General features: G+C 46.2%; 1 protein-coding gene across 7 annotated transcripts in view; it reads left to right on the top strand.

Moving 5' to 3' along the window:
• LOC147102664 (putative uncharacterized protein MYH16) overlaps window positions 1–25343 on the top strand; it is a 589631-nt gene that overhangs the window by 141090 nt on the left and 423198 nt on the right. For 6 of the 7 annotated variants that reach the window (XM_085963368.1, XM_085963373.1, XM_085963369.1 and 3 more), the window contains one exon: window positions 11470–11574. The exons of the other annotated variant lie outside the window; for it this stretch is intronic. In XM_085963368.1, the coding sequence (XP_085819494.1) occupies window positions 11470–11574 (105 nt within the window). The remainder of the gene's footprint in view (window positions 1–11469; window positions 11575–25343) is intronic. 7 annotated transcript variants of the gene reach the window in all.

Consider the following 25343-nt stretch of genomic DNA (forward strand, 5'->3'; position numbering starts at 1 on the left):
AACGCTCGTTTTTCCGGCAGTGTTGATCGACCGGCACCAGCTCGGTCCCGTCAGTGCCGGATACCAGAAAGTTTCCTGTAACTCCCGGGCTTCACTTTGCTATTAAAGATCTGTCTCCCATTCGAAGCCAGCAGGAATGACCGCAAGTCCGGCAGGGGGGAGCCTGACACCGCTGGGGATCCAAGGGAACGGTGCCTGGCATAAGGTAAGTCCCGGGGGGGGGGGTGGGGTGGTTGCAGAGCCCATGCCAGTCTTGGGAGGGAGGGGAAAGGTCGTGGTAGGGGAGAAGGTCCATGGATTTCTTGTGGAGCCAGAGGAGCCCGCCTACACCTCCTGGCTCCCAAGGAGTCCTTCCAATTAATAAAAGCATGTAACTTGCCTCGGCCTCTTCTGGCCACACTGCTGCTTCGCGCTAGGTTTCACTGGCAGCTTTGGCGCTGTGCGGGTCTCCCTGCGAATTGAAGCCAAAAATGCGTTGCAGTGCCGATTATGGCATTTCAATGCCCGCCTGTGACCGCACTGCTGGAACCTCGGCAGTTAAAATGGCAGCAGGCGTGAGCCCGTTTGAGCAACGCACCGCGATTCTTCCGACTGCCATTTTAACCACCCGTTCGCGCCGGGCGGGCTGGGTTAGAATCAGACTCATTATGGCTCCTGTGCTGGTCAGGACATTGGCTACATTTTACAGATAATGTTCCTAACAGGATGCAAGATCATATTGACATGTTGGCATATTGTTGCTCTATTGACTTCAGTTGAACTGAATATCGGGCAGTGCATCTAACAGGTGGCCAATACGAGTCTTGAGCTGCCACTCGAGATGAATTTCTAGCCCAGTGTGTTTGATGAGGTAAAACTGCTTCTCCTCCCGCATGCTTTCTTGTGTACTTTTTTGGCTCGGTAATAGCGCTCTCGCCTCTGAGTCAGCAGGTTCTGGGTTCAAGCCCCACTCCAGAGATTTGAGCATATAATCCAGAATGACACTTCAGTGCAGTATTGAGGGAGTGCTGCAATGCCTGAGGTGCTGTCTTTTGGATGGGAGGTTAAACTGAAACCCGATCTGTTCTCTCAGGTTGGCGACAAAAAATTCCACGGCATTATTTGAAGAAGAGCAGGGAAGTGCTCCTGGTGTCCTGGTCAACATTCATCCTGCAACCAACAGCACCAAAGCAGCTTAATTGATCATTTATCTCCGTGTTACCAAAGCAACATTACGATTGTCCAGTCAAATTTCTCGCTGAAAGAGATTTTCTGATTAAAGTCTTAGAATAACATGCTGCTGAGCGCATTCTTACCAGTCATGCAACCAAAAGCAAATCCACCTCCTGCTGCGTCACCTTAAAGTTCAGTAGCATGAGTCAGCTTTGGTCAATTTCAACTGTGGCAACTCCACAATAATTGGCAGTAATCGTCCCTTTTAGTTAATTTCAGTTGAGTCCATTATATAGTAATTGGCATAAATTCTTATGGTTAATCGAGAGTTTCTGCTGCTCTAAAGCTTAATATTAAAATGCCAAAAACTGGTGGGATAATAAGGACTGTGTAGATGCCATGGCTTGATTATGCAAGGATTCAGTTTGTTTGGAGCACTGAATACAAATTAATTTTACTTCCAGCATGAGGGAGCTGAACAGCCTTCTTTCAGCACCAGCATCAGTCTCCCCTACGTAAGTTATATCGAGCCTTAAATGCAGGGTAAAGCTGTCTCTACTTTGCACCATGTATCTTAACCCAGCTACAGTAGAGCGCTCCTTATTGCAACAGTGTGACATTACAATTTTACATACACATTGGCCCGAGATTTCCAATAGGAGACTTCCTGCGTGCGGAGGCCTCTTATCGGGGAAAAAATCTACGCCCTTACCTGAGGGCTCCCGAGGTGCGGCCTTTTCCGATCCTGGGCCTCTCCACAGTCGAAATGTGCAGAGGCCCACGTATCCCAGGGGCGCAGGCGGTTCACAAGCGTCCCTGGGATCACGTGGGCCATGGGGAGCCAATGGGCGAAGGGAATCTCCCTTCATACTTTTGACAGTTAGGCCTGTCAAATATATAAATGGGGAGCACTGAAAAAAGACATCAAAACATTAAATACATTTGAAAAAAAATCACATTTTTAAATGAGTTAAAATTACACTAAATTAAATATTTTAAACAAAAATATTTTTTGAAAAAAATAATGTTTTTCACAGGGCTAAAAATAAACTTACCTTTTTTAAAGTATTAAAATTATAAATGAGTGGGAAAAACATTTTTTAAAAACTTTTTAAAATTCTTATGTTGGTAAAGGCAGGCCTTACACCTGCTTTTACCAGGCGTAAGATTTTTAAGTGATTTCTGCGGGTGGAGGTTGTGCAGAAAGCGGAACTCTCCCCCCCGCAGAGACCCTTCTCCAGGGCAGGTGTCCGATCTGTCAAGAGGATTGAGTACACAGCTCGTACACACCCGTAGGGATCGGAAAATACGGGCCATCATTCTTAACGACTCTTGAAATGACAGTGCCAATTTAGTGCTAACTGGGGTACTGGGAATGACGATGGGTTAGAATGTTACTGGGACTGGGACACCCTGTATCCCAGTTACATTCTCACCCAATGTGACTCCCAGTACCCCAGTTACATTCTAACCCATCCTTGTGCCTCGTACCCCAGTTTCATTGTTTTTAAAAGGCCCCGATACACCAAATTACAAAGTTTGGACGTTATTTAAAGATGTACATGTCTTTGAACCATCGCTCTCAACCTGGTATTTGTATGCAGTTTATTTGATACAGTAACTAAGTATTTATTGCAACATAGGGACTAGATTTCATAAGATTAAAGGAAACTTTGGTAATTATTCAAGCTGCCCTTGTGCTTTTTACATCTGTATATAAAGGATAACAGACTGCACCAGAATGAACAGGTACTTATCCTTCCACACAAACATACTCTTCGAGATGAATTGTCGGAGCAATAAATCATTATTACAGATGGGAATAACATTTAACAGACCATTTATCTTTTCTGGCAGTAATTATGTCACTGATTTGGACCATCAGCTAAATTTGAACTTCTCCTGGGTTCAGCCAACATAAAGAAAACACAGATTGTGGTTATTGCAGATTACTTAGTAATAGGACAGGAGAAGAGATGGGTTTGAAGCAGCAATCTAAATATGATCTGGCAGAAGTAACGATTACCATCAGAAAAAGGTGTAATATAAATAAAGGGAAGGGAAGCAGATGATAGTCAGAATTCTTACTGTAAATCTGGGATTCTGGCATTTTAACAGTTACAGCAATTCACATTTATGTTGAATCTTTAACACGGCCCCAAGAATCCTCACTGATTGACAGAAGGAAAATGGATGCTGGGCCAAGTCAGCAGAGATTACAAGGGGTGACTGATAACTTGGTGAAGGAGATGTGTTTTCAGGAGACAGAAATGGAAAAGGTTAGGGAAGGAACTCCAGAAAGTAGGACACTAAACTCTAGAGGTTGTGCTGCCAATGGAAGGGGGAAAGGGAAGGGGGAATTCACAGAAGACCAGAATTAAAGGTATGTTTGAGGCAGAATGTGGGGCTGGCAAAATGTATCACTGGAGGAGATTGTAGAGATGAGGCGGGGTGGGCAGGGGCAAGGCCATGGAGGGTTTGAAAGATAAGGACAAGAATGAGGATTAAAGCGTTGAGGGACAAGGAGCCAAGGTAGTTCACCCAGGACAGGAGTGATGGTGAGTGGGACTTTGTGCGGGATAGGATGTGTGCAACAAAGGTCTAGACAAGTTGGAGTTCATGGAGGATGAAGCGTGTGGAATGGGAGGCCAGCAAGCAGAGAATTGGAGTTGTCAAATATGGAGGTGACAAAGGTATGTACAGGGAACTTTCTGGTATCCGGCACGGACGGGACCGACGTGTTGCCGGTTCATCAACAATTCTGGATAACCGAACGCTATAGTTAAAACATACGGAGCTTCTGAGCTCCGTATCTAGCAACAAACCCTGTTGCTTAGCAACAGCTTCAAAACAATCAGCACAGCTTGCAAGCGTCTCTGTAGCTTAGCAACAGCTTCAGTTAGACGCTTGCACAGCCAGAAATGAGTAAAGAAAGTAACTAAAAGTAAAAAAAGTTACCTGAACCAACTCCTGAATTTTGCCGGTTAACCGACATTTCCGGTTATTTAGTGGCCGGTTAATTGAAAGTTTTCTGTATCAGGAGTTCAGTGGCAGTGGGGCTGAGATAGGAGCTGAGGTGGGCAATGTTGTAGGGGTGGAAATAAGCAGTGGTAGAGATGTTATGAATGAGATCTCTGCAGCTCAGCTCAGGGTCAAACCTAGACTCCAAGATTGCGAACAGCCTGGCTCAGTCTGAGTGGAGTGGAGGTAGTGGCAGGGGGCCAAAGATGATGGCTGAGGCCTTCCCTATGTTGAGCTGGAGGAAAGTATGACTGAGCCAAGACTGGATGTTGGAGAAACACTGACAGTATGGAAGGAGTTGAGGAGTTGAGAGATGTGGTGGAGAGGTAGCAGCTTGATGTCATTGGAATGCATGTTGAAGCTGATCCCATGTCTGTAGATTGTGTTGCCATGTGGCAGCCCATGCGTAAGGAACAAGAGAGGCTGCAGGATAGGTTCATGTGGGACACTGGAGGCGGTGAAAATACAAGAGAGGGCAGATGTGCTGGCTATCAAAGTCTCATAAGTGAACCAAAGAATTTAATTCAATAGGGCATATAAATCTAAATAAGTTATGCCAGTATTTAGTATTATGAGTTTCAATCATTCTATTAGATGCAATCCTCTCTGTAATGTACTAGAAACTGTGCTCCTTCTTTGTAATGCACGCAAAGTGTGCTCTTTCCTTGTAACTCAAGGTACATTTTCACTGCTAGTTTAGCATTGGAGTAGAAATGATTTCCACTTTCCACTGGTGCTAAACGTGCAATGTAAATCCAGGGTCAGTGTTGACCCCGAGTGACATTTCATGGAGATGATGGTCTCACACTGCATGGAATTAAAATTCAGTGCTGTGCCAAACCAGCTTTACAAGGTGCTCATGGTGTCCATTGGATCTCCTGGACACTTTTTGAATGCACTTTACATCAATTTAAATGGTTAGAGAGTAAAGAGTCTCCCGTCGCCACACTCTAAATATTTACATTTCTAACTGTTGGGAGAGAGCTCCATGCAGATACAGATACAGGTATCTACAGAGCTGTCTCCTAAACAGGACAGTTAAAGTTCCTGCCTCGCAGGGTCCAAACAATAGAAAAAGGATGCCATAGTCTGGGCACCTCAGCATTAGCGGAACCCTGGGAATTGATTGGCTGCTGTCTTGCTGTGTGGTGTCATCCATGGCTCAGTGGCAGCACTCTCGCCTCTGAGTCAGATGGTTGTGGGTTCAAGTCCCGCTCCAGGGACTTGTGCACTAAATTTAGGCTGACTCATCAGTGCAGTGCCGAGGGAGTGCTGCACTGTCGGAAGTGTCGTCTTTAGGATGAGACGTTAAACCGAGGTCCCGCCTGCCCTCTCAGGTAGACGCAAAAGACACCATGGCACTATTCCGAGACGATCAGGGGAGTTCTTCCCGGTGTCCTGGCCAACATTTACCACTCACAACAGATTATCTGGTCATTATCTCATTGCTGTTTGTGGCACCTTGCTGTGTGCAAATTGGCTGCCGCCTTTCCTGCATTACAACAGTGACTGCACTTCAGAAAGTACCTCATTGGCTGTAAAGCGCTTTGGGACGTCCTTAAATCGTGAAAGGCACTATATAAATGTAAGTCTTTCTTTCTGCCAGCGGCATTTTCCTAAATAAAGGAACGGGTGAAAAATATAATAATAATAATAATTCAACTTTATTGTCATTGCACAAGTACATGAACAACGAAATGTGATCTTGCAAGCTCCCATGACTGGGAGAAGCAAAGCCGCTGCGTCAGTGCGCGCCGCCATTCCATTTCCACCATTCCTCCTGTCCGACAATCTTCAGCCCACCGCCCGGGCCTACTCACCAGCCGCTCCTCCCGTGGCTCCTTCCGTGACCTTCTCACCAACCGCCCCTCCTCGGGGCTCCTTCCGTGACCTTCTGCACCTGGTCTTCCCTGATGGTCACCCCTCCAGGTACTAACCAGGCCTGGCTCTGCTTAGCTTCCAAGCCTTGCCAGTGACCCTTATCATAAAATCAACACACTGTGTTAAAATAGTGTTCACAGATATTAAAATTCTCGTTACATTTTACATGTCTGCTTGTGATTTCTCCACGATCCAAAGTCATTTTAAGACTTTGACCCATGGAGCAACTGCAGTACTGGGAACCTTGCACAGAATAACTAAATCCAACATTCACAGTTTCATTGCAGTGATTTGAAGTGATCACTCCCATGTCTTGGCAACCCCTCAGACTGCTGTGCCAAGTTTTAAAAGGTTCTTAGTTAAATGTAATTTTTTTTTTAATAAGTCATGCAGCTAAAAAAAAAAAAAATCTTGATCGGCAATCTCTGAAAGCAATTTATCACCAGGTGAAAATTTTATAAGCTTGCACTGTTGTAGTATCACGCTGTCCATTTAGGTAAGTATTTGAACATGTATTTCATTGCACAGCATGTTAACCATTTGACTGTCAGAATTCCCAATGAAATCTGACTTAAGGCAACATATTTCCATTGGGATCACCGGTATGGCCAGACGCGCACAGAGTTACTGGCACTAATGTGATGTACAGCTGAGCTGGCAGTCCTTCGCTTTGTCAGTTATGGCCTGTCTTGATACAGAAGGAACCAAGGACGTGCTTGGGAGTAACCAACTGTTAAAGAAATTGTGCTCTTTGCGGAAGCCAAGTAAGAATCCTCACGACAATTCAGATCAAAAAGGGGCAACGATGAACGGTGCAAAATGACAGAAACGGCAGCTCCCCAGAGACGGTGCTTGATGAGTGAATGATCCAAGCTTCTGGCACAGGGTGAAGCAGATGATAAATTGGCCACTCACAATTGACAGGAATATAAATAGTGAATAATTATGCCTGCAGGCAAAGTCTGGGAATGGATTAAAGAATCCAGGACAGCTGTGTAGGTCGGTAGGACAAAAATGAAAAATCAGATGGGAAATTGAAGCAAAAGCGTTAAGGTAAAAAAGCACGGATTTGATTGGTAGGTTCAGATTATTTTATGAACCTCAGTAAGCAATTATAGCTGGGAATGGGTCCTGAACACTCTTGCATTTGATGTCTGCATTGAACGGTTGACATTCCAACTTTGCATCAAAGAAGGATTTCAAGTTAACGGAAGTCTGTTAATACAGTATAATGGCAGTAATGATCAGTGCAGTATTGATGCCCTGCCATTAAACTTCACTAGGATATTTAGTAAATAAAGAACTTGCATTGAAAGGCGCCTTTCATTTCTTCAGGCCATTCCAAAATGCTTCACTGCCAATGAATTCTTTTTTGAAGCGCTGTCACTGTTGTTATGATGGGGAACAGGGCAGCCAATTTGCACACAGCAATATCACATAAACAACAATTAGATGTATGACGAATCTGTTACTGATGGTATTGGTTGCAGGATGAACATTGGCCAGGACACGGGGAGAAATCTCCCATTCCTTTTCAAAATTGTGCCATGGGATCTTTATCATTGCCTTGATCCAATGTTACATTCCTGGAAACTGGAGATGGGAATCTAAATGGACCCCTTGTTTCACAGTTCTAAGTTTCACAAGGCTCCAGGCTACCTATTAGTTTTAGTTAACTGCACTGTGAACTTCATGGGTGTTTTTTTTCAGTTTTGGGCCAGTTGTTTTGGTTAGCAGTCCCTCAGAGGGTTCCATGTTGTGGATTGCGATGGTGTCCGCACTGAAGGATTAATGGTTGTAGTTTAGTCACTGCAAGTTTGCAAGAACAATTCGCAATACCGTCGCTCTACGGTGAATGCAGCGTTCCCGTGCTCCCAGCCGGGACAGGCACCTGAGGAGAGGGCAATTAGCCTAAAAGGTCCCACAAGTGTAGTGCTGAATTTTTTAATCTGCACTGCTTTTGTGTGCGGTTCTTCTCTGGGAATTTACCCATATATGTGATGAGGAATTGGATAGAAGTAGAAAGACAGTTCTTTCTATTATGAATGCTGATCCTTGTTTTTCCCCCGCCCCCACAATTGTAATGGTCACATTTAACCATTTATCCCTTTACTTGTAACTCCTACAAGTGAAAAAGTAATAGAAACTAATGAGGCAAAGCCTGACAATTGAACTGATGCCTTTTGGCAGATTCCTGATGTATGGTGTGATGGGGGACCTAAAAAGAGACTTGGTTAAAATAGCCCAACAGGAAATTCTTCCTGATGTTTGAATATACGTTCTGGGTAAGCTGATAATATTCAGTGGAAATTGTGCTGCAAAGTGTGTCACAAAGTTGAATTTAGGGAGATTCGTATTTCACACAATCACAAATCATTATACACATGATAAAGGCCATTCGGCCCATCTTAATTCATCCATCCAGAGAGATCCTAACACCACCTCCCCCCCGCCACCCCCAACTGTATTGTGGTGTTAAATTGTTTCATAAGTGTCAGCTGTGGCTCAGTGGTTGCATTCTCGCCTCTGAGTCAGAAGGTTGTGGTTTAAGAACATAAGAAATAAGAGCAGGAGTAGGCCATACGGCCCCTTGAGCCTGCTCCGCCATTCAATAAGATCATGGCTGATCATCGACCTCAACTCCACTTTCCCGCCCGATCTCCGTATCCCTTGATTTCCCTTAGAGTCCAAAAATCTATCTCTCTCAGCCTTGAATATACTCAAAGACTCGGCATTCACAGCCCTCTGGGGCAGAGAATCCCAAAGATTCACATCCAAAGTTTCAAGCCCCACTCCACAGACCTAAACACACAATCCAAGCTGACACTCCAGTGCAGTACTGAGGGAGTGCTGCACTGTTAGAGGTACCGTCTTTCAGATAAGACGTTAAGCCGAGGCCCCGTCTAGCCTCTCCGCTGGATGTAAAAAATCCCATGACACTATTCTGACATAAGCAAGGGAGTTCTCTCTGATGTCCTGGCCAATGTTTATCCCTCAACCAAAATCACTAAAACAGATTACCTGGTCATTATCACATTGTTTGTGGGAGCTTGCTGTGCGCAAATTGGCTGCCGTGTTTCCTGCATTACAACAGTGACTGCACTTCAAAAGTACTTCATTGGCTGTAAAGCGTTTTGGGGCATCCTGAGGTCATGAAAGGCGCTATAGAAATGCAAGGCTTTCTTTCTTTTAAATGACTCTAGGGGGGAGAAATTCGGTTGTTAGCGCCACCGATTAACGCCTAAAGAGGCCGAGAAGTGGGGCGCTAGCCAATTTCCGGGTGGGCGCAAGGCGCCTAGCACTTCGCCCCATATTGAGCATGCATTTAGCGCCGGCGCTAAATCCTAGCGCCCGCTCATGGGCGCAGGCTGATTATGACGTCATTTGAGTGTGCAACACCTTTTGGGTGCCCCGGACCTGAAATTCAGTGGCGCCCCCCTCCGTAGCGCCTGGCGCTAATAGTGACAGCTTACCTGGACCTTACCAAGTCGCTCTCGGGCTGGAGGAGCGTTATTTAAAGGGGACTGGTGTGGTTGAAAAGCGGCAGCCATTTTTGGAGCACAACTTCCTCGAGAGCTACAAAGAGTTGCTGAGCTGCACACTGAGAGCCATTTGACCACTGAGCCAGCGCAGGCAGATGATCTTCAGCCTTCTGACCATCACCTTGCTGTTGGTGAGCCTTGACAACGGGGAACCTTCCTGTGGGTACTTATTATGGGGGCTTCATTGGAGGGGAACGTCCTGCTGCTGAATCATCTGGAAAGGGCACTGAGACGCTGGGAGAGGGGGGCGGGCATGGCCAGACGGAGGAGGGCCAACAGACGTCGCCACAGCAGACCATACGCTGGCAGGGTTTTCCAACAGCAGTTTTCCTACATGAACATGCCGGAGGAGCAGCATGTCAGAAGGCTGCGATTTAGAAAGGAGGTGGTGACTGAGCTGTGCCAGCTGTTTCAGCCAGATCTGCAGCCTCAGATAAGGTGCAGGACATCTCTGTCGGTGGCTGAGAAGATGCCTGCTGGCCTGAACTTCTACGCGAGCGGCTCTTCTCAGGCTGCGCGTCAGAGGCTGATCAGAAGTAACTTCTAGGCCCCTCTCACGGAATGCTTGCTGCCATTCCAAGAACAGGAATGGAATCGGTCTGATACCCCCAAGCCTGTGAAGGGCAAGATGCATGTAAATAGAAGGCATGGCCATTGTAAATGAAGAAAGTGTTTCATTACACAAAATGTGGTTCCTTCAAACATGAGAAAGCTATGGTAACAAAGCAAAACTAATACACTGACACATAACTGCCTCTCACACCCAGGAGACTGTCCAAAACATAAATCACATTCCAACCATCTTCCTTGGCCTTGATTCCACTGCGCCAACCAAAGCATCCAATGCTCCATCAGTGAGGCGTTCCGCCCTCTGCCTCACCCTTTCCATGTCTTGCTAGGCTGGTGCGCCACAGGTAGGCTCCCACCGCTTTGAAGGCCTACAAGGCAGTGAGTGTGTCTGGTGATGCCAATTGACCTGCCCCTTTAAGAGCTGGCCGATGCCAGTGTGTCTCAGGGAAAGTGATTATTGACAGCACCCTCGCTGCGCCCCGCTGCCGTGAAATTGGGTTGCGCCGCCGGGTTAGCGCCTTAAGAGTAGCGTGCAGCGCCTGATTTAGCGCCGCAATCACCTTTAGGGGCGCTGCAACCCAATATCGCGCTAGGGTGGCACTAAATTGCACCTGGCGCTAAACTTTGCGCATCGCCAGGACTAGCACCCCAAACGCGGCTATACCGAATTTCTAGGCCCAGGTATTTTTTGCCTCTGCCACTCTATTTGGTAATCCATTTGAAATGTTGACCATTCTTTGATGGATGAAGAATTTCCTGATATCAGTCCTAAAATTACCTTTCACACCTTTGAACCTGTGTCTCCTTGTTCTGCTCCCACATTTTATAGAATCATAACGGCACAGAAGGAGGCCAGTTGGCCCATCGAGTCCGTGCCGGCTCTCTGCAGAGCAATCGAGTCAGTCCCATTCCCCCGCTCTATCCCCGTAGCCCTGCAAGTTTATTTCCCTCAAGTGTCTATCCAGTCTCCCCTTGAAAACATTGAGTGTCTCCGCTTCCACCACCTCCGTTGGCAGCGAATTTAATTGAAAGTAATTCAATTTTAATTGAAAGTAATAATCCAGGTTAAATTTCTCTATGTTCAACAATCTTATATACCTCTCTCTATAAGATCACCTCCCAGACGCCACCTTTCCAAGCTGAAAAGCCCTAGTCTATTCAGTCTTTTCTCGTCAGTCAGACCTCGCACTATGCATCCTGTGTTTACCTAGACTTTAAAGGAAGCTCCGGATTGACTGGTGTGTTGAAAAGCTGCAAGACGTCAGAAGGACATTCCGAACCTAATGCCGGTGTTTCTTCTCAGAGTTCGGAACAGAAGCTGCGGACACTTACGGACGAATTGAGCCAGAGAGATGAAGCAATAGCTAAACTTCGGAAGGATAAGCAACAATTGGAGAAACTCATCCAGGTGAGCTCTTTGAGCACTTTCATGCAGACTTTTTCCATGTGGTGAACCGGTTAGGTTAACTTAGAGTTCACAGTCTACTCTTTTTATCTTGCATACTTCGGCAATTGAAAAATATGCTTCTTTTAAAATTATTCCATATACATTTGGCAGTGAATATGTACCTTTTGATGTGTTGGAAAGCATTTTAATTTTAAGATGATATCAGATTCCAGTCCGAGTGGTTATAAATTAAACTGCTGCTCTTTAAAAGTAGAACCTTTCAGCAAATAAAATTAAAGGGCGTCTGTAATATCTCCCAGTTCCCTGTGGTGACCGTAGCACTATTGTTTAACGGCAATGGACCGTAAAGAGCTGGATGACATTAATTTCAGGCACGGCCCATTCAGCTCACAATGCTGCTTTCAGCCATTTTCAGATTGCACTCCATCATATCACTGCAGTCAGGAAGTCTGGTACCACAGTGCAAGATAATATAGGTTGTAATAGAAATCTGTCGTGACTGCGATTTATAGCAACTTCCTTCTCAATCCTCAGTGAGTTATTGGTATAAGTGTAGTGTTCCGTGCTAACCTGGATTGTTGTATGAACTCACCCACCTGTCGAGCCTTTTTTGTCGGTGGCCAGGGAGCCGACACCAGTTGCAGTGGTGTAGCTGCACCGCGTGCTGCCTTTCTTGATGTGACTTAGTTGAGGCATTGAGTTGAACCATATTTCACATACGGGGGTGGTAGGACGCAAGTTTGTCTCTGACTTTCCTCAAAGGAGGAGCTGCCAAGAATTAAGACTAGAATAAAGACCAATAAAGAATAATAAAATCACAGAATGATACAGCACAGAAGGAGGCCATTCGGCCCAACATGCCTGTGCCGGCTCTTTGGTAGAGCTATCCAATTAGTCCCACTCCCCTGCTCTTGCCCCCATAGCCCTGTATTTTTTTCCTTTCAAGTATTTATCCAATTTCTTTTGCGATTGAATCTGCCTCCTCTCAGGCAGTGCATTCCTGATCACAACAACTTGCTGCGTCATTTTTTTCCCCTCATGGCGCCTCTGGTTCTTTTGCCAATCAGCTTAAGTCTGTGTCCTCTGGTCACCGACCCTTCTGCCACTGGAAACAGTTTCTTCTTATTTACTCTATCAAAACCATTCATGATTTTAAACACCTCTATCAAAATCTCATCTTAACCATCTCTGCTCTAAGGAGAACAACCCCAGCTTCTCCAATCTCTCCACATAACTGAAGTCCCTCATCCCTGGGACCATTGTAGTAAATCTCTTCTTAACCCTCTCTAAGGCCTTGACATCCTTCCTAAAGTGCGGTGCCCAGAATTGAACACAATACTCCAGCTGAGGCCTAACCAGTGATTTATCTGTTAAAAATATTCACCAAAAATCTCAAAGGGACAGAAGGAATGTTGGAAGATCAGGTCACTCTTGTGTAGCTCCCACTGTGTGGGAGGCACTCAAGTGGGAATTTTGGAGAAAAACAGAAATGACTTGCCAAAATGAACTGGATTGATCCAAGTGGAGCAGTTGTTCCTAAATATTCTTGGAATGGAAGAGGTTGACTTTCAGTGTAAATTGGGCAGGGGTGCAATAGTAGATGAGGGAAAATTGGGCGGGACCCGGATATTCTGGTTGCAACCCAGCCTGCTGATTTCTGTTGGGGCCTGAGGTGGGCAGAGCCTTTTTATAATGGAGGGGACAGAGGCGAGAGGAGGGTATTCCTACATTGGGAATTTCCTTGAATCCAGCCTCCCTTCATGCTCAGTGACCAGGATGCCACATTTTCCTCCCCTCTCCCAGTGGGTGCCCAAAGTGCACTCATGCAGGGTTGGGTTCACACTGATCGCATGCAAATAAGCTGGTTAATGGGAATTGAAAGAGTTGGGATCCGATTAATGGGAATTGAAAGAGTTGGGATCTGATTAATGGGAATTGAGAGAGTTGGGATCTGATTAATGGGAATTGAGAGAGTTGGGATCTGATTAATGGGAATTGAGAGAGTTGGGATCTGATTAATGGGAATTGAGAGAGTTGGGATCTGATTAATGGGAATTGAGAGAGTTGGGATCTGATTAATGGGAATTGAGAGAGTTGGGATCTGATTAATGGGAATTGAGAGAGTTGGGATCTGATTAATGGGAATTGAGAGAGTTGGGATCTGATTAATGGGAATTGAGAGAGTTGGGATCTGATTAATGGGAATTGAGAGAGTTGGGATCTGATTAATGGGAATTGAGAGAGTTGGGATCTGATTAATGGGAATTGAGAGAGCTGGGATCTGATTAATGGGAATTGAGAGAGTTGGGATCTGATTAATGGGAATTGAGAGAGTTGGGATCTGATTAATGGGGATTGAGAGAGTGTGGCTCTGTTAAATGCAAGCTAGGAGAGTAGGGATCTGATAAATTGTTGGAAAAATGAGAAATGGAGCCAGGAGGGTACGAAGAGTGAGAGCAGGCATTGGTGGCAAAAGCAATGATAGTAATAAAGAAAAGAAGTAACTTGCTTTTACGTAGTATCTTTCATGATCTCAGGACATCCCAAAATGCTTTACAGCCAGTGAAGTACTTTGGAAGTGTAACATAGGGAAACGTGGTAGCCAATCTGTGCACGTCCAATAATGATGGGAATAAAAGCCTTACCTGAAGTTGATTAGTCTGGGAAGTAGCACTTAACAATGTAAAAGTTAAACTAAACTTCGAAAAAAATGTCAAGAGTGCATGAATAAAGTGTCTTCCAGTGAGGCTGGAAGCTGTATCAGAGAGAACAAGCCATTCCCGTCGCAGATACTCACGAGGAGGAATGAAAACAGGTGATGAGCAAAGTAGGTCTGGTCGAGAGGGCAGTGTTGGGGTGAGGTGAGCAGGACCGAGATGTTGGGATGGGCACAAGAGGATCCAAGTCGTCAGGTTGAGGACAGAGGCCAGGAGGTTGGCTTGCAGTGGTGTTTGGAGGGGAGATTCAGGCGGAGCAGAGCGGAAAGGTTAAGTGGCCATGTAGGAGACAAAGGGCCGTATTTTGCTACTCCTATGGGTGAGTATGAGGTGTGTAGGCGCCCGTAGGGGCCATGCAAATGCCAGCATGCGCTAAAACCTGGAACTTGCGATCTGTCAAGACAGATCCTCCGCACCCCTGGGAGATGGACCTCTGCGGGTTTAGAGTTGCGCTATTTGCCCAACTTCCGCCCCTGAATGCCCATGAAATTCTTACGCCTGGTAAAAACAGGCATAAGGCTTTTACCAGCATAAGAGTTTTAGAAAATAGAAAAATAAAATTTTATCACTCATTCATATATTAAAAACCCTGTCCAATAAGGTAAGTTTATTTTTAACCCCGTTAAAATATATTTTAAAAAATTGCAAAAAATTAAATTTTCGTTTAAAATATTTAATTAAATGGCATTTTAATTAATTTAAAATATGTTTTAAAAAATGTATTTATTGCATGTGTTCGTGTATTTTTTTAAGTGATCCCCAATCATACTTATGGGAGTCCCGTATGTACGTATAATAGCAAAATACTGCGGATGCTGGAAATCTGAAATAACAACAGAAAATGCTGGAAATACTCAGCAGGCCAGGCAGCATCCGTGGAGAGAGAAACCGGGTTAACGTTTCAGGTCTGGGACCCTTCATCAGAACTGGAAAAAGCTGGAAATGTAACAGATATTAAGCAGGTGCAGAGACAGGGAGGGAGGGGTTTAGGAGGGGAGGAAGGAATTGAAAGAACATGCTGTGAAAATGTTGCAAATGGGAATGGCAAAATCATACTGCATGAAAAATGGGGGGCAGGGATTATTACCTGAAATTGTTGAACTCGATATTGAGTCCGGAAGGCTGTAAAGTGTCCAATCGAAAGATGAGGTGCTGTTCCTCGAGCTTATGTTGAGCTTCATTAGAACAATGTATTAGGCCGAGGACAGAGAGGTCAGAGTGGGAGTGAAGCGGAGAATTAAAGTGACAGGCGACCGGAAGCTCAGGGTCACCCTTACGGACTGAACGGAGGTGTTCCGCAAAGCGGTCGCCCAATCTGCGTTTGGTCTCCCCAATGTAGAGGAGACCGCATCGTGAGCAGCGAATACAGTATATTAAATTGCAAGAAGTACAAGTAAATCGCTGCCCCCATTTTTCATGCAGTATGATTTTGCCATTCCCATTTGCAACATTTTCACAGCATGTTCTTTCAATTCCTTCCTCCCCTCCTAAACCCCTCTGTAATGTATATACCTTTAAGGGGGGAACTACTTTTTACAGCTCATGTATACTGCAGTACCGGCAGTAACCACACCTGTATATAGCACTGAGTAGTAATCTGTACAGATCAGTTCCAGAGTGAGTCACGTTGACTAAACACCTGTTGAACCGTTCCCCCTGCAGTCTTGTGTCTTATTACTCTCGGACACAACATTGGCGACGAGACAAATTCGATCCTACCTGCAACTCTGCATCACCTCCCAGGGATTCATTCCTGGAGACCAGTAGATTGGAGGTCAAGGCCAGAGACACGGGCGTCGACCACGGGCAACCGCCCAGTCATCCAGCAGAGACTCAAGAATTGCAGGGGAGGCTGTTGAGAGCCAGGCTTGGCTTTCCAGTCGCGGTGGTCCAGCGAAACGGGCTGGCAACAGGTAGTGCGCAGAACCTTCCCGGACAGCGGCGGGCTAGAGCCCGACCGAGCGGCACAACAAAGGGCCGAGCAGCGTCGACGGGGGAGAGAGAGAGAGGGCAGAGCGCACAGGGCGCAGCCGGTGTTCAGGGGCCGAGCAGCGTCGAGGAGAGGGAGAGAGACACGCAGAAACCCGCGAGGCGCCGCCATTGCCACGAGGACCGCCGAGAGTGGCATTGGCAGCAGCGCAGGAGAAGCGCGCGAAACCTACAGGGCGCCGCCATTGCCACGAGGACCGCCGAGAGCGGCGTTGGCAGCAGCGGGGGAGGAAGGAAAGCGCAGGAGACGCCATTTTAAGCCATTTTAAACCACACCCAAAATGCCGAAGAGTGCCAGTATCACCGCATTTGACAATGAAGTCGAAGATTGGACTACATATGTTGGACGAATAGAGGTGTACTGCAAGGCAAATGAGGTGTCAGATGACAAGAAAGCGCCGGTATTGTTAAATTTAATGGGTGCAAAGATGTATGGCTTATTACAAAATCTAGTAACCCCAGCGAAGCCAGTGGAAAAGAGTTTTGGAGACATAGTGACGATACTACAGGAACATTTAAACCCCACACCGCTGCTGATAGCAGAAAGATTCAAGTTTCACAAACGGAACCAGCATAAGGATGAAAGCAATGCTGAATATTTAACAGAACTGCGCAAACTATCGAAACACTGCCAGTTTGGAACGGGACTGGCAGATACCTTAAGGGACAAGTTTGTGTGTGGGCTTCAAAGTGAAGGAACCCAGAAACGGCTTTTATCTGAAAAGGACCTTACGCTGGACAAGGCTTTCAGCATTGCGGTATCATATGAAGCAGCAGCACGGGGCGCTGCAGAGATACAACAGAGACCGCAAGAATATGGCACAAACGAAATGTCATACAGAACAGAGAAGTGCTATCGCTGCGGCAGAACAACACACGACCATAATGATTGCTGGTTCAAGGACAAAGTGTGCAGACAGTGTGGAAAAGTAGGACACATAGCACGAGTCTGCAGGTCGGGAAAGAAAACCAGCAATAAGAAATCTCCAAAAGAAAAGTACAAGAAGGTACATAAGGTGACGGAGAATAGTTCAGACGAACAAAAGAGTGATACCGACTCCGAAAACAGGGAGCTGAGTTGTCTGAAACTACATAATGTGATCAAAACGGAGGATCACCGAACCATTTGGGTCACTCTCAAATTAGCAGGAGTCCAGGTAAAAATGGAATTGGACACAGGATCAGCCCTAACAGTCATAAACCGACGGGACTACGAGCGGCTATTCTCACACATACCCTTGAGAGACACAAAAATTATTTTGAAGACGTACACGGGGCAAAAAGTCTACCCCAAAGGAAAAATAAGGGTGACCGTTATATATAACGGTAAGGAAACACCAAAACTAGACCTGTATGTATTGCAAGATGGAGGACCACCATTACTGGGACGTGAATGGATCCAGAAAATACAGCTGGATTGGCATTCCATACAAGCACTGACTGTGGCTGCCAAAAAGGATGACGACGTCACACCTGGGCGACTGTCAAAGATCCTAACCGATGCGCAAGAAGTGTTCCAGCAAGGACTCGGAACACTAAAAGGCATGACAGCAACAATTAAAATCGAAGAAAACGCAAGCCCAAAATTTTTTAAGGCCAGACCGGTACCTTATGCGATCCGCCCAGCCATCGAAGCAAAGCTGGAGAGTTTGGAACGTTCAGGAGTACTGCCCAAGGTAGACTGGAGCGAGTGGGCTACACCCATCGTCCCTGTGATGAAAAAGTTGTTGAGCAGCACGCCTGGGGAACCAAGGAAGGTTCGCATCTGTGGGGACTTTAAGGTAACAGTGAACCCAGTCCTTCACACCGTACAATATCCACTTCCGCGGATTGAAGATATTTTCGCCTCGCTATCTGGAGGGAAACGCTTCACTAAGATTGATCTGGCCCAGGTGTATCTGCAAGTGGAGGTAGAAGAAGCATCAAAAAAATACCTCACAATCAACACCCATAAAGGTCTCTACCAATACAACCGGCTGGTATTCGGGGTAGCATCAGCTCCGGCTATTTGGCAAAGGGCAATGGAACAAGTCCTGCAAGGGATCCCAGGGACCCAGTGTTATTTGGACGACATCCTGGTCACGGGCGAAAATGACAGTGATCACCTCGCCAACCTGGAGCAGGTGCTCACTAGATTGCAGGAATATGGGCTCCGAGCTAACCGCCCCAAATGCGAGTTTTTTAAAAAACAGATCTCGTATTGTGGCCACGTTATCGATAAAGAGGGGTTACATAAGTCCCCAGAAAAGATTGAGGCAGTAGTCAAGGCTCCAGCACCGGACAACGTGTCACAACTGAGGTCGTTCCTCGGACTGGTAAACTACTACCATAAGTTCTTGCCAAATTTGTCTACAATACTACACCCACTGAACACCCTACTGCAAACTGGGGTGCCATGGAAGTGGAGTGACGAATGTAAACGTGCTTTCCAGAAGAGCAAAACACTAATCACATCGAAAGAGGTATTGGCCCATTTCAACCCAGCACTACCAATTCGGTTGGCGTGTGATGCGTCACCCTACGGCATTGGAGCGGTGCTGTCGCACAAATTCTCGGACGGCTCAGAGAGGCCAATAGCCTTTGCGTCACGATCACTAACCTCAGCCGAGCGTAACTACGCCCAGATTGACAGGGAGGCCCTCAGCCTAGTGTGGGGAGTGAAAAAGTTCAATCACTATTTGCACGGGCAGAAATTCACCTTGCTGACTGACCACCAGCCTCTTGTCTCCATTTTTAATCCGAAGAAGGGCGTTCCGGTGATGACTGTGCAACGACTACAAAGATGGTCAATCTTTCTAGGGGCGCACCACTATGAGATTGAATATAAGGGCACGAAACAGGATGGAAATGCTGATGGGCTATCACGCCTGCCACTGCCCACTGCAGAGGAAGCACCAGCAGTGGATCCTGTCGAAATATTTCATTCGACTATAGTTGAATACCTACCGGTAACTAACGCTCGTATAGAACAGGAGACCCGAAATGACCCGACACTGTCTCGGGTATATGATTTGACGGTGAAGGGATGGCCAGCACATGGCGACTCACTGTTGCCAGCATTCTCGACAAGAAGAGAACAGCTGTCAGTGTGCCGGGGGACCTTGATGTGGATCCCGAGTGGTAATTCCACCCAAGTTAAGGGATAGAGTGCTCAATGAGCTTCATGAGGGCCATCTGGGAGGGGTAAAAATGAAAAGCCTTGCCAGGGCTTTTGTGTGGTGGCCGGGAATCGATAAACAAATCGAGGACCTGACCAAGAGCTGCTCAGGATGCCAGAAAGTCGAAAATGCATCACCACATGCCCCTCTACACCCATGGGAGTGGCCCTCATCTCCATGGCAACGGGTGCATATTGATTTTGCTGGTCCATTCATGGACTCAATGTTTTTAATAGCCGTGGATGCGCACTCGAAATGGCCGGAGGTCATCAAAATGTCCTCCACCACCACGGAGAAAACTATTGCAGTCCTACGGACCATTTTTGCCAGGAATGGCTTGCCAGAACAGATTTGCTCCGATAACGGACCACAGTTTGTGTCCGACGAATTCTGGAGGTTTATGAAGAAGAATGGGGTAAGGCATTACACATCCGCCCCGTATCATCCAGCCACAAATGGATTGGCTGAGAGGTTCGTACAAACCTTTAAGAAGGCAATAAAGGCTATGTACAATGACAACATTCCGTTGCAGCATAAGGTGGACAATTTCCTGTTCGCCTACCGGAATGCGACACATGCAGTCACCAACCAGGCCCCGGACATGATGTTCTTTAACCGAAGATTAAGATCTCACCTGGATTTGCTCAGACCAAACGTACGAAGAGATGTTGAGAGTAAGCAATTCCAGCACATCCATGAGAAGCCAACAAGGAGCTTCAATGTAGGGCAACTAGTCTTGGCCCGCGACTACTGAACAGAAAAATGGCAGCCAGGAACGATATGCACACGGCAGGGCCCACTAATGTACACAGTGGACGTTGGGGAGAGCATCGTGAGACGCCATGCTGACCAGATCCTAGAGTCACAGGAACAAGTCAACCCCATGTCTCGCCCATACGTACCTGGTGAGGAACCCGATGTACAGGTCGCATCTACCCCAGAAACAGTAGCATCGGAAGCTGATGACCCAACCGATGACAGGGTGCCAGAATCGCCTCCGCACCAAGAGTGAGACACTCGGGAAAGGCGCTATCCAGAAAGGATCAGGAAGCCTCCCCAAAGACTGAATATATAAATGGACTATTTTCAGCTAACGTTGTATGTTAAAAGTGTTAATTGTAATTAGTTTGATATTTAATTGTTAAATGAGTGTTATGGTACTGTTAATCTAAAATGGGAGGAATTGTAATGTATATACCTTTAAGGGGGGAACTACTTTTTACAGCTCATGTATACTGCAGTACCGGCAGTAACCACACCTGTATATAGCACTGAGTAGTAATCTGTACAGTTCAGTTCCAGAGTGAGCCACGTTGAGTAAACACCTGTTGTACCATTCCCCCTGCAGTCTTGTGTCTTATTACTCTCGGACACAACACCCTCCCCCCCCCCTGTCTCTGCATCTGCTTAAAATCTGTTACATTTCCAGCTTTTTCCAGTTCTGATGAAGGGTCCCAGACCTGAAACGTTAACCCTGTTTCTCTCTCCACGGATGCTGCCTGGCCTGCTGATTATTTCTAGCATTTTCTGTTGTTATTTCCGTATGTACGTAAGTATGAATGGGGATTCCCTTTTATTGGTTGGGCTGGCCCACGTGATTCGCATGCACCCCTAGGATATGTGGGCCTCTACCCGCACGGACCCGGAGAGGCCCAGGATCGCAAGTCTCCACACTTCCCGCGCTACCAGGTAAATTCGGAGATTTTAAGCCTCCGATCGCAAATTTTGGGCCAAAGTCATTTTTAAATAAGGGAAAATGTGCTAAATAATTTGGAAAAAATGCAAAACTAAAGTAAAATAAAAAATATTTATCTTATTTGCTTTTGCATGATATATGTTGTCACATGTTTAGCATGGATCGATTTTGAGATGCGATTGGTCCTTAGTCCATAGTGTCACATGGTTAACACAATATTACAAATCCAAAAATTTTAATAAGATTGTCTGAATTAATCCATTGTAAGCAGTGACCAGTTCAAATGCTTTCTTTCAGGTTTTTGTTACAAACCTGACTGTAAATTCTCCTTTAGTTGCAATCCATTTTCTCTTTCCCTATGAAGATCTACTGGAGTCATTCTTCCCTGAACTAAATGATGGCTGACAATGCATTACCCTCTTGGATTGAAGCCCTGTGTTAGAGATAAGATTTCAGTGATCTGGGGCCAAGCAGGTGGTCGATATCTTCTGTGCCCGTAAATGATGTTCCATCATTAAACGATATGGTATCTTTCCAAGATTGGAGCCGTACATTTTTGAAACCTTGCCAGAAGAATTTTACTCCTACATAACTGCTGGGATATCATCTTTCATTATATTATCATTGCATTTTAGGCACGGTGATAACGAGGGAGAAAGACATGGGAACAGTGAAGGAAACAAGTTCTAAGACCGAACAACACTGAGGCGGACAGTGAAGGAAGGTTTTTTGAGATACTGGACCACAATGAGGGAGAGAGGGGAGAGGAACAAGGGACAATGAGGGATAAGGAGAGAGAGACAGCGAGGGCATTGGGGAGACACAGAGGTGCACAGTGAAGAGGGGAAGAGAGACCGTGACAGCAGTGAGGGAGAGGGGGAAAACATACATGGGGACAGTGAAGGAGAGAGACAGAGACAGCCTGCAAGACAAGAGGGACATAGAGAGAAACGGTGAATGAGAGAAGGAAGAGGAACTAGGCGAACTGTGAGGAAGAGGGAGTAGAGAGATAGGGGAGTGAGAAACACATGAAAACAGTAGGGAAGGGAGAGAGAGACATGCACAGAGACTGAGGAAGAGGGGCAGAGAGACACAGAGGGGGACAATGAGGGAGAGAGGGAAAGCAATGGGAACGGTGAGGGAGAGACAAGGGGCTGGATTTTCTCAGCCCCGAGGAGGCGGATATGGAGGCGGGACTGCCAGTAAAGTTGAAGAAAGTGGGAGGCGGATGGCAAACCCGCCCCCATCCCGCCTCTGTGCCCTTTTGCCAGGAGGCAGGAAGATGTGCTGCTTCGGGTCCCGTCTCCTGGAGGCGGGAAAGGGACTAAATCCTTTTAACTGCTTGTTAACAGGTAGTTAACAGGCAGAAAAAAGGATTAGTGCCATTTTACCTTTTCAGGTGAAGGCTTCCCAACCTCGGAGAACCCCATCGGGTTGGAGGAGTCGAGTAGGAGGTCTGCGGGGGTCGGAGGGGCCTGAAAGTGAGATGTAGAGTGATGGGTGCAAGTGTGGAGTGGTAAGTATGTAAGGTGAGTGTTAAATGTTAAAAAATGTTCACTTACCTTGGTTTCTGCCTACAGCCTTCATCCACTCTGGATCAGGAGTCCCGACATCTTCCTTGCAGATTTCACAGACTGGCTGTTGGATCCTCCGAACCAACAGTCATCTGAAATCTACAAAGTAGAAAGGTTTGATGAGTCCTGAACACAAGGGCTCATCAAACTACGCAGAATGTCAGTGCTTGACAGCTTCTTTCAAAAGTTCTTGACAGATGACACATCATACGTTGACGTGCTCTGTCAGTGACTTCCCCCTAATTGACCTACTGAGCCCGCCGGGCGGGCTTAACAAGGTCAATCAGAGGAAAATCCCGCTGGTTGGCCAGAAGATGATGGAGGCGGGACTGAGACCCGACAAGCAGCAGTCCCGCCTCCAAGTCATCTCCATTCACAAAATCCAGCCCAAGGGGTCAGAGGGTCAAAAGACAATCTGGGAATAAAGGGGGGAAAAAAGAGGAGGTTTGGGAGGAGAGAGATAGAGATAGGCTGTGATGTAAGGGACATAGGCAGGCAGAGAATGAGAGAAAGTAAGACAGGAAAGGAGGGCGATGCATTGACCAACATCATTTCATTTTCCCTTTTTGAAGTACACTATTCAGTTTTTTCTCCACTCTCTCTTCAATACCCCAAGTTACACAGCATTAACAGGTACGTTTCTGTAGATGTGGTTTTAGTGGCTTAAGAATACCTCACTCACTTTCCTTCAATGATGTCTGCTTGTATGCTTGGTTAAGAGCCTGTCCCACAGTATGTATACGGGTGATGAATGGAGGTCAGTGATCCATATGGTGATTTCATTTGCGCATCACCTGGGTGAAACCAAGTGTTTCTCACGTGTAATGTAATCAGACTTCTAGATCTTCTTCAGGTTCTCATTGCGAAACAGAGTTGTTTAGAAGTTTAAAAAAAATACTGCATGGGACAGTCAAGTGGCTGCAACACTGGAGTGTGCAAGTCTCCCAACTCAGACACTCGGTTTGAATATCAGCCTTGCCATTCAAGTATTGAACATAAATTTCCACAGGTTTTTTTTTCCAAGACCCTGTGAAAGGAAAACTATAATGGAACTTGGGACACATTGTGGTCAGAAGCAAAGCAGAGTCTATCTCTACCCCAGCAAGGCGGCTTTATCATGACTTCAGCAGAATATAAATCTCTGACCTCTTTTCATCGTTACAGCATTTCTAAGAGAAATTGAGTCAGCTGTGGCTTGGTGGTTGCACTCTCACCTGAGTCAGAAGGTTGTGGGTTCAAACCCCACTCCAGGGACTTGAGCACAAAATCTAGGCTGACACTCCAGTGTAGTACTGAGGGAGTGCTGCACTGTCAGAGGTGTAATCCAGGCCCTGGGAGTGAGTTAAGAGTGTGCCAAACAACTGTGCCGCTCAGTTTCCCCATACAAAGTCACTTGTTGCCATTATGCCCTCTTCCACCCAGTAGTTGAAAGACTTTTCCTCTGTCTAGGCTCTGCTGTGGCATTCACCATTCCTCTTCCAAGAGGGAGCATGGATTACCCACTTCTGGGCTTGAGCTAAAGCCAGTAACTGAACCAGTTACCAATCAGTCCACAGAAGTAATGCTGGTTAATTTAACTCACGTTAAATTTTCCCTCTATATCTTTTTAGGGAAACAACTTGCGTTCTCACTGTAGCCACATCCCCAATCCCTTCAGACAGGAGCAATGCAAGAATTCAGTCGATCTTTTTGAGCACAAAAAGATGGGCAGAAATTTAACAGATTCCAGATAAGTTCTGGCTATGTATTTATAATTCTAAAACATTTTACTAATCTACATTAAAGCTCGTAACATATATTGATATGACATTATCTTGCTAAAACAATATCTTCAGCAGATAAAAGTTATGCAGAGGATCCTACAGTGCCTCAGTGTGTGAAAGTACTGTGTTGGATTACTCATACAAACTAGGAAGATCACAGGTTTGCTTCTTGAGCCCGAACTTAGGAACCTGATCTCAGCTGAGATGCCAGTGGGAATGGTACAATTGGCTTCCCTGGGGGTAATTTTGGATTTGGACTGTAGTGTAAAACGGGCGATATCGGATCAGCCGGGATTATACATCTACCCCGATTGAAATGAAAATTGGGAGAGCTGTATAACGGGTGGCTGATCTGATATCACCCATTTTACAGTATCGGCCAAAGTCAAAATGACTCCCCCACCACTCCCACCATCTCTGGACCAGAAAGGGAGAATATCAGCCAGGGTCTCCTCCTCTCCCCCCACCCCCCACCCCCCCCCACTCCACCCCATCCCAGTCACTATTAAGTGGCCTCTGGAAAATGCACATCTGTGGACATAAGAACATAAGAAATAAGAGCAGGAGTAGGCCATATGGTCCCTCGAGCCTGCTCCGCCATTCAATAAGATCATGGCTGATCATCGACCTCAACTCCACTTTCCCGCCCAATCTCCATGAGAATTCCAAAGATTCACAACCCTCTGAGTGAAGAAATTCCTCCTCATCTCAGTCTTAAATGGCCTACCCCTTATCCTGAGACTATGCCCCTTAGTTCTAGACACTCCAGCCAGGGGAAACAGCCTCTCAGAATCTACCCTGTCAATCCCCTTCAAAATCTTGTATGTTTCAATGAGATCACCTCTCATTCTTCTAAACTCCAGAGAGTATAG

Source organism: Somniosus microcephalus, chromosome 21, assembly GCF_052327205.1.
Source record: "Somniosus microcephalus isolate GS21.2 chromosome 21, FLI_Smic_1.0, whole genome shotgun sequence".
In the NCBI taxonomy this organism is placed as follows: Eukaryota; Metazoa; Chordata; class Chondrichthyes; order Squaliformes; family Somniosidae; genus Somniosus; species Somniosus microcephalus.